Genomic DNA, 10,243 nt, shown 5'->3' on the forward strand with positions numbered 1-10,243 from the left:
TGAGTTTTATTAAATGGTGGAGTCCAAAACACGTCAATATCTACGTGGATAGCCATTTGGACATGTTTTTCTACCGTGTACAGAGCGTATATATACTGCATACTTACTACCTCAACAAAGGGTTATTAAAAGATGAAAAAAAAGTGAAGCGGTATTTAAGACCCCAAATAGTAAAAATGGAACTAAATAAAAGATTTCTGCCAATATCGATTGACCAAACACACCCCCGTTGGTGAAGATTTTAATTGGACTAACAATTTTTGTTTCTTTCGATAAGCTGTGTGGTTAAACAAAAAAAAGAAAAATTTGGAACCCCTCAACTTAATTCTTATCATTTTGGTTCCCAATGCAGTGTGCTATGGAGCTTCAATTGTCTTCCACTTTCCTCTCATCCTCCACCTCCAGCCCCTATTTGATGATAGTCCCCAAAGAACATATAAACCAACAAAAAGCACAATTTTTGAGTATTAAATCATCAAGTTTAATTCCAGAAAGCACTTCGGGAGGCGTGCAAAAAAGTTCAAAGAAAGACCTGTCTCGTTTACTGAGAACAGAAGCTGCTATTATAGGTATCGAGAGGAAAGCCAACTCTCAGAAATACACTAACCTTTGGCCCAAAGCTGTTTTGGAGGCTCTCGATGATTCTATTAAACAAAACCGTTGGGACTCTGCTCTTAAGGTTTTTTTGTTTTTGTTTTTACTTCATCCACCTGTTGATGCTTCAATAAATTTCTGAATGCATTTTATAAGGGTTTTTTCTTGCCTTGTAGTTGAAATATAAGGAGTTAAAAATTCATAAGAAGGGATTCAATTCCCAAAAAAAAAAAAAAAAGAAGAAGAAGATAGAGTTGGAACTAAGATAATGTAAATAATCATTCATTTTCTTTGTTATATCCCATGGTTTAAGGTTCCTTATGTCTCCGGTATTTACCATTGTGCTTCATTGTTAGTATGAAACAGACCAAGCTGTCTGGTGGTTTAATTTGGCCATATTATTCATTCTTCATTGCTTCTAAATGTCATCAAACTGTGCATACCCTCAATCTTCATGCTAGTGCATCCGTATGGTGTTGTAGATTTCTCTGCAACCTATACAGCAACGGCTACATCCTAAGATACTCTTGTCAGATACTTTTTTCCTGGTTACAAAAACCGCTAATTGTCACTTTCAAATTCTGCAACCGATCATCTTTCCTTAGACCTTTTAGTGGCTTGAAACATTTCTCTTCAAGCACCTTCATTTGCAAGCCTTTTGTTATTCTTCTGTTTAACTCTTGATCACATGCTCGACTATAATGAAAAATGGGTGAACTATTGTATGTTAAGGTTTAATATTGTAATTCTAAATCGTGAAGTCATAAGTAGTATTTCTTAATTTACTTTGGGTTGCATTATTTTTCCATTTATGAATCTTCTGTTGCATACAAATATTGAAGCCTATGTCCCCAATAGTTTGGAATGAGGCTTAGTTGAGTGACTCACCAGAAGCTTATGTAGTCGTTGCTGTGTTCCAAATAAAACTGTAGATAAAACGTATATTTATTGTTTTAACACTTTTTCTGACAGAAATGTGTTCTTACTATTAGATTTTTGGCCTTCTTCGCAAGCAACATTGGTATGAGCCAAGATGCCACACATATGCTAAGCTTTTGGTAATGCTCGGCAAGTGCAAGCAGCCAAATCAAGCTAGCTTGCTTTTTGAGATCATGCTAGCCGATGGGCTTCAACCAACACTAGATGTTTACACTGCACTTGTTAGTGCATATGGCCTTAGTGGCCTCCTTGATGAGGCGCTGCACACCATTGATGATATGAAATCAGTTAGTAATTGCAAGCCCGATGTGTATACTTACTCAATCCTTATTAAGTGCTGCACTAAATTTCGTCGTTTTGATATGATTGAATATTTTTTAGCCGAGATGGCATATTTGGGAATTGAATGTACTTCTGTGACTTACAATACCTTAATTGACGGCTATGGTAAAGCTAAGCTGTTTGAGCTGATGGAAAGCTCCTTGTCAGATATGATCGAAAGTGAGACTGCCTCTCCAGATGTTTTCACCTTGAATTCAGTAATTGGGTCCTATGGTAGCTGTGGGAAACTTGAGATAATGGAGAAATGGTTTGAAAAATTTCAGGTAATGGGAATAAAGCCAGATGTTATGACATTTAACATTCTAATCAAGTCATATGGAAGAGCTGGCATGTATCAGAAAATGGAGTCTGTACTTGATTTTATGAGGAACCGGTTCTATTCCCCAACAGTTGTGACATACAATATTATCATTGAGATATTTGGGAAGGCTGGACTTATTATGAACATGGAAGAGTTTTTCCTACAGATGAAGCACCAAGGAGTGAAGCCAACCTCATTCACTTATTGCTCTCTTGTCAGTGCTTATGGTAGAGCTGGACTTCTCGAAAGAGTTGATTCAATCATGAGGCAAGTAGAGAATTCGGACGTAGTTCTGGATACTCCTTTTTTCAATTGCATCATTAGTGCTTATGGTCAAGCTGGTGATATAGAGAGGATGGTGGCATTATTCTTGGAAATGAAGGTCAGAAAATGTAAACCAGACTACATCACATTTTCTACTATGATCCAGGCCTACAATTCACAAGGAATGATCGAAGCTGCCAATGACTTGAAGAGTAAAATGATTACTGCTTGTGGTACTTTGGCTACTCATACTATCCAGTCTCTGTTTTTCCTTATGCATATCATTTTTGCTTCATTGTATGAATCCTCACAGACTTACAGTTAGTAGCATAAAACCGAGCTATTTAAGTTAGCTCCAACACATTTCTGGCTAAATGTAGATGATAATGAAAAAGGTTGTCGTATTCTCTAATAAATCAGCTTTTATTTTTCTCTGTTGTGTGTACTAAGTTATTCTTTCAATTGACTGCTTGATATCTGACACTTTGTTGTTACATTTTCTTAGAATCAAATGAAATGATCAGAAGCTAGTACTATTATTCTGTCACTGGAGGAAAACTTTCACGTGGAATTCTGTTCATCAATGTTGTGTAAGTGCACAGAGTGTTATCTGCATGTGAGCCTGTAAGTGTTTGTGTTCTCTTGTTCATTGTCTCTGCACTTTTGTTTCTGGGAACTCATCTATACTCATTAAATGGCCTAAAGTTGAAAGGCTTTTAAGCAGTCAAAGTGGTGAGCCAAAGTTGAAGGGCTTTCATGCACTCAAAGCTCATGCTTTTGGTTTGTAAGACTGAAGATTAATCTATTTTTATTAAATAGAAATCAAGTTTTTCTTAAACCCAAAAAAGAAAAGGAAAGAAAAGAGAAAGAAGAGAGAGAAGCAGTGATAAGTTGCTCGGACTCGGGTGCGGGTATCCGATACGGGGACGGAGCACCCTATCTTTAGAGTCCGGTAGGTCAATTAAGTTGAAAGGATTTTCAGTCCTTTGCTCTAACCAGCTGAGCTACCTGAACCAACCGAGTATCGGATTCGGCAAAATCTAAATTTTAAGATTCGGGGGTGCGGATCCTGATTACCTGATATAGATACGGGTGCGGGAATTCGGCTAAGAAAATTCAAAATAATAAAAAATAGAGCTATAAAAATATTGTAAATTTTGAGAGATATTATGTGAAAAACTTACATGAATATTGTAGAATTCTATCTTTCATTCTCCAAAAATATGAGACAAAAATACTACAATATTGAAGGTATGCCATTTTCCATAACTTAAATCTGTTTTATTTTTTATTTTGAGAAATCAAAATCTCAATTTTTCTCCCAAATTTGTCGATGGACTCCGGTCAAAGTGTCCGAAGTCAGTTGACCGAATCCGGGACGTATCCCGCCCCCGACCCCGTCTCGTATCGGGACAGGGACGACACCAAAATCGAAGAGTCCGCGCAACTTAGGCTACGATTGATGCCCTGGCAGAGATGCTTTATTAGCTATTACCTCCATTCCAAATTATCTGTCGTGGTTTCTAAAAATAGTTGTCTCAAATTATTTGTCATTTTAGAAGTTCAAGAGTAAATTAATTATTTTTTTCCTATTCTACCCTTAATATTAATTGTTCTTGAAGACTACAAATACCTTAATTATGAGTAAGTTAAATGAAAATAGATTATATCTTAAGGCATAAATAAGGGTAAAATAGTCAAAAACCTTTCCTATTTAATATTTTCTTAAGGGGCATGTAAAAGAGAAACATGAGATATAATTTGAGACGGAGGGAGTATTTATTAAAATACATGCATTTACTGGGAAACAACTTTAATATTCTCAAAATAGATTCATTTCAATTATCACCTACATGCCTATTATGAATACATTGGTGGAACAGATCCACTCAAAGATGTATTTCCTCTCTTTTTGTTTTTTGATGTGAAATATTGTCGCTCTTGTAAATTCTGTTATATTTACATATCTATATATTTACTTATTGAGAAAATACATATCATCTCTATATGTGTTTGAGTATACTTCATCGTAACACTGTTGATCTATTTGTGTAGAAGGATGGTATAATAATTTTTAAATCAGATGGCATTGATCCAAGGAAAGAACATAGACATAGTGAGTCCATTTGCAGCAGTCAAACTTCTCTTCACATGTTTCTGTTAATTTTAAAGGCCTTAACTCACAACTAGACAGGATTGAAGTTTTAATGGTGGAGAGGGAGGACATGATCAAGGGACGGCAATTTAAGGTTCTAGAGCTCTTGCTGGGCAGCCACTTTGGTGTAACTTCTCTGTATAGCTTTATGGTTTGTCTGCCTGTGTATGAGAGAAGAGAGAAGATAGGTTCTTGTTATCTGGGATCTGACTCACAGCCATTCTCGAGGGTAGGTTCGGAGCAGGTCAGTGATGTAACAGGGCTTTCAAAAGGGCAAACCAATGCACACTGTGGAGCATTATTAAGGCAGACGCTGATTCTTCCTTCTGAATTGGGTCTTTTTACCTCTTACTGGCCGCAAGTCCTGAGTAGCAGAGATATGGAGCATTAAAATGTAAGGCAATTTACCAGCCCTTTGCTTGTAACCTGTTATTGGACATATAATTACAATTCATGTTTAACATATCTCTAAATAATTCAAATGGATTCAGCAGAAGTTTAAGAGAAAAAAAAAACAAAATTTTCCATTAGAAACTGTTGAGTTACTGTCAGTGCTTCTGCCTTGTAATTGCTACTTTTGCTCTTAGAGGGATATTATCTCAGCTGATCCTTGTGGATACGCCAATAGATTCATTCGTACAATATAGTAGGTTCTTTGGTTGACTGAGATTTCAGAAATTTTAATTTATGGGTTACAATTGTGCCCGCTCAGGGCCCCAGGTTGGGTTTTGGAGGATGGTTACACTGGAACTCTTCCCATGCACAAGTATTCGGTAGAATAGTCAATGTGCACACACAATTGGACTAAATACTACAGTACCTTTTAAAAAAGCAAAAATAAAAGAAAGTGCATTTTTTTGATAAGGTAGAACATTATTAATAAAAGGTGGACCAAGAAGGTACACGAGTACAAAATAGATCCAAAAATTCCAGATATTGATCCATACTACCTAATATACACCTATTACACCAGAAAAACAGATTATGCAGACATAAATTTTTGATAGTAAAAATATTATTCTTTTTATTCTCAAAACAAACACTATTTCTTTCTGGCCAAATGGTCCATAAAATGCATAGGGGGGATGGTCCTCCAAAGCTGCTTCTGGGACTTTGAATTATTGTATATGATTGAATTAAATTATTACTCTTTCTGACCATAACTATTAGACTACCACGTCCTTGAGTGACCAACCGAAGATGTACATCTGAGTAATTTGAAGACATCAAATTCTGTTCTCTCAAAGTTTATTCATTTGCTTCATCAAAATGTCATTAGTTACTAGATGTTCTGAGGTAAATTTTTGAATTGGCTCTGCTGAACAATGTAGAGTTAGCTATGAAAAATTTGTTGATATGAATTATAAGAAAATTATTTCTGTTTTACGCATGCTGAGGTTTGTTATATGTGTCATAAATCGGTCATCACGTGTTTAATACCTTAAATAAATATTACTCTTCTTAGGGTTGGTGATAGAAGGGTAAAGCATGAGGACTCGGGGGAAGGGAGTGAGTGAGGAGAATAGCTTAAAAAAATATTTTCCTAAAAAATATTTTCTATTCTCTAACCAAACACTAGAAAATATTTTGCGGAATTTTTTTTTCATTCACCAACCAAATAAGGAAAAATAAATCATAACACCACTTATTTTTCATGAAAACATTTTCCTTCGTACCAAACACACCCTATATTGCACTACATTTGCTCGGTTTGGATCACTGTTTTAAAAGGCGTTTTCGGGGAGAGCTCCGGGGCGAGGCGTACCAAAAATGCCCCGGGGCGATGGTATGGGGCGAAAGTCTCAAGAGGCGTACACCCAGCAATTTGGGGCGTACGCGCCTGGGCGTTCGAGGCGCGTTTTTTTAGTGAGGAGTAAGCTCCAGAGACTTTTTTAAATTAAAACAAAAGGTTTAAAAGTCAGTTTGATAATTACTCAAAAGGTTTAAAAAGAAACTCAAAAATATTAAATTTAAGAGTTAAAATTTTTTTATTGATTGAAGCCCTAATTCATGTCTTTTTCAAATTTTTATCTTGTCTGCTAGTCTGCTAATATCTCCCAAAAGCAATGAATATTTAATTTTTTTTTACAAATACAAAGAGAGCTACATTTTCCTTCATAGCAGCAAGTTCAAAGATCAAATTGCAGGTTAATCATCCTTTTTGTTCTTCCATATAGAAAACTTTATTCTTTTAGACTCAAATTACTTGTGCTTGTAAGTAGCGTATAATAGATTGTTTTGATTAGTTTTTTGTGGGGCGCGCGCGCGCGCGCGCACACACACACTTTTTTGTAGGGATGGAGCACACATATATATAGTTTTCTTCAATTTTTATGCAATTTTACCTGTTTATAAATATTTACTGTCATTATATTATTTTATAAAATATTAAAAATTAAATACCTATGGGGCTTACGCTCCGTGCCTCGGGGCTTACGCCTCGCTGAGACATATATAAAACGCCTCTCCTTACGCCCACGCCTTTTAAAACACTGGTTTGGATATATATTTTGCATTCATATTAAATAAAAGTTAAGCGTTTGATAATCTGAATTGCATTCGCATTATGAGTGGTCTTAATGTGATTTTATTTTTGAAATGTTCTTTTCAAAAATTAAAGCAACCTTTTTATAGATTTTGACTGAAGGTGATTGCTAGATCTCAATAAATTAACAGTAAAATAATATCTTATACTTTGAGGTTTTTTTGATTAGATCTTCTTCCTAAGAACGTAGACATATTAGGAGCTATTAGAAAATATAAGTTTATATACACAACATTACTATTACTATTATTATTATTATTATTATTATTATTATTATAATTAGCTTACACTCTAAAACTGTATCCAAATATCCTTTTCACACCCGTTTACCAGGGAATCATTTTATACACCAAATCTTTCCAAATGCGTGTCTAATACACGTCACTTTGGCTACGTGACATGCTGTGATTAACCAAAAAAAATAAGCACATAACCTTCTGAAATTTTTTCTGCCAACCCTTATTTATGTGACACGTATCAGGATCTTATATTTTTTCCTTTTTCTTCAACGACCAGATCTCCCCCCTTCTGACACATCCCATCGTCCCTATCTCCTTTAATTCTTGATTCTGCCTTACCCATCTTTTTGTGGAAACAAACAATAAAAATATTATTTCTTGGTCACACTCCACTATATGGGGAAATCCCTTCCTGGCTTCCTCGAGGATTAGCAAGTTGACATGGAGGAAGAGAGTTAAAAATCTAATCCCAAGCTTCTTTGGCTGAAATTTTATGGTTTTGCTAAATAGCAGTTTTTTTCTGTGTTTGTATAAGTATATTTCTCCCGGGTATCTTGCATTTGTGTATGAATTAACTTCTTGAAATTTATGTTTGTGAAGTGGGTCTTTTATGGAATGGATGTTAACGGGAGCCCATCCTGACCCAATAATAGCTGATACCCGGCATCCCACTTAGCTTTATTACAACTTTCATTTCTTACATTTTAGTCCATGTATTTTTTACTAATAGCTCATGTATATATAATAGGAGAACTGTCTAGAAAGAGATCAGATTCATTTTTGTATCTTTTGTACATTTTCCGATGAAATAAACTCTCTCTTCCCTCTTTCTATTAGGGTTTCTATTTTCGATTTATTACACTAACATGATATCAGAGCAAGGAATCGATGATCCTTGTTCTCCTCTTTCGACCGATGGTACCATCATCGATTTACATGGAGATTTTCTGTTCCGTCGATCTCCATCTCTTCTCGCGTTTTGATATGGAGATTTGGGCTACGATGTTTTCTAGTTGTGCATTGCAGCCATTTTGAACTTTTCACGATGACTTCTGGTGTTTTCCTTTGAAGCTCTCCGGTACTTGTTCATTCTCACTGATTTCAGCGGTTAACTCTGTCTCAAGACCTTACCTTCTTTAGGTTGTATAACATTCTCCTTAATCATGCTGCATATTGGTGAAAATCGAGTATTTTTTTTATCAGTTTTAGGAATTTTACAATTCTAGGGTTTAATCATGGGAAGTCCAGATGTTAGTTCTGATTCCGTGTTATATGATTTTGATGACTTTACTATATATCCATCTCACCCATTCTATGTACATCCATCTGATAGTCCTGGTGCACACTTAGTATCTCCACCTTTCGATGGGAATGGTTTCGTTATTTGGCGCAAAAATATACTTACTGCTATGTCTGCTAAGAACAAACTAGGGCTCATAACTAGAAAAATTACTAAACCTCAAATTGACTTTCCTTATTACTTCTTCTGGGAAAGATACAACGACATGGTAATTGCATGGATAACAAATTCATTATCTAAAGACATAGCAAACAGTGTCATGGGGTTTGATACTGCTAAAGACATTTGGGATGATATTAATGAAAGATTTGGTACATCAAATGATTCAAAATATATTCAAATACAAAGGAAAATCAGTGTTGCTTCCCAAGGTCCTTTAGATATTGCCACTTACTTTACAAAATTGAGGGGTCTTTGGGATGAACTTAATACTGCCTATGTAGGACCAGTGTGTACTTGTGGAGCCTTACCAAAATTCATTGAATAACAGAAAATATACCAATTCCTTAGTGGTTTAAATGAGTCCTATTCCACTTGCAAGAGTAATATTCTGATGATGCCATCCCTTCCATCCCTAAGCAAAGCCTATTCTATGCTTCAACATGATGAAAAGCAAAAGGAGACTTCAGCTCCTATCTCCAGCTTCTCAAATGAGTCAGCCTCATTCAATGCTTCTAGCAGCCCTGTTCAGGCACCTGCTAGATCTTTTACTCAAAGGTTCCAGTTTGAACAAAAGAGAGGCTCAGGTTCTTCCTCTCAATTGTCTTGCAAATACTGCAAAAAGACTGGTCATGCTATTGAGAAGTGTTACAAACTTCATAGGTTTCCCCCTGACTTCAAGTTCACCAAAGGCAAAAGGTCTGCTGCTTGTGTGCAATCTGAAGGTCATTTTCATCATCATAATCACATTAATGAACAGCCTTCTGAGACCACTGGTCATGGCTTCAGCAAGGAGCAATATGACCATCTCATGACCCCTTTTCAACAGCTGAATCATCCTCCTATCATACATCCTGAAACTCTTGGTTCAGAAAACATTGGTTTTGCTTACTTTGCAGGTGTGCTTAATCATCCTGAAGTACATTCTGCTGCTTTCCATGCATGTGTAGTTTCAAACTTAGGTTCAAATCCTTGGATTCTAGATTCAGGTGCTACCAACCACATGACACCATACAAACACCTTTTAATCAACTTAACACCACTCACTACTCCTTTCTTAATAATTCTGCCTAATGGATATAAAGTGAAAGTCATATCTACTGGATCTATACAACTCAGGCCTGATATGATTTTACATAATGTTCTGTTAGTTCCTTCTTTTTATTTCAATCTCATATTTATTCACAAACTCCTTGTTCATTTCAGATGCATTGCAACTCTTATCATTTCTGCCTACATTTTACAGGGCCCTTCTCCGAGGAGGCCATTGAAAATTGGTAAAGCTGCAAATGGGTTGTACTTCTTACATCCTGCCATGACTTCATCTACTATGCCTGTTGTTTCTCTTCCTATCACTGTTTCTAATCCTGTTCAATGCAATAATTCTAGTGCATCTTATAATGTT

The 10,243-nt window shown here is 35.9% G+C and overlaps 1 protein-coding gene across 10 annotated transcripts; it reads left to right on the plus strand.

Moving 5' to 3' along the window:
* The first annotated feature begins 263 nt into the window (after window positions 1–263).
* On the plus strand, window positions 264–5,237 carry LOC104112928 (pentatricopeptide repeat-containing protein At3g53170). Of its 10 annotated transcripts, none has more exons than XR_690102.4 (5): window positions 264–679; window positions 1,587–2,835; window positions 2,946–3,064; window positions 4,496–4,556; window positions 4,635–5,237. XR_690102.4 is itself a non-coding variant. In XM_009622976.4 (3 exons), exons 1-3 carry the CDS (start codon window positions 347–349, stop codon window positions 2,969–2,971), a joined length of 1,446 nt encoding a protein of 481 aa, XP_009621271.1. In that variant the 5' UTR covers window positions 268–346; the 3' UTR covers window positions 2,972–5,237. The 10 variants fall into 10 exon arrangements, 2 of the variants coding, with proteins under 2 accessions (XP_070047583.1, XP_009621271.1); XR_011412552.1 differs by having other exon boundaries at window positions 267–679; window positions 1,587–2,673; window positions 2,946–3,030; XR_011412551.1 differs by having other exon boundaries at window positions 2,946–4,556.
* The last annotated feature ends 5,006 nt before the right edge of the window (window positions 5,238–10,243 follow it).

The sequence above is a fragment of the Nicotiana tomentosiformis genome, chromosome 12 (genome assembly GCF_000390325.3).
Source record: "Nicotiana tomentosiformis chromosome 12, ASM39032v3, whole genome shotgun sequence".
Classification (NCBI taxonomy): Eukaryota; Viridiplantae; Streptophyta; class Magnoliopsida; order Solanales; family Solanaceae; genus Nicotiana; species Nicotiana tomentosiformis.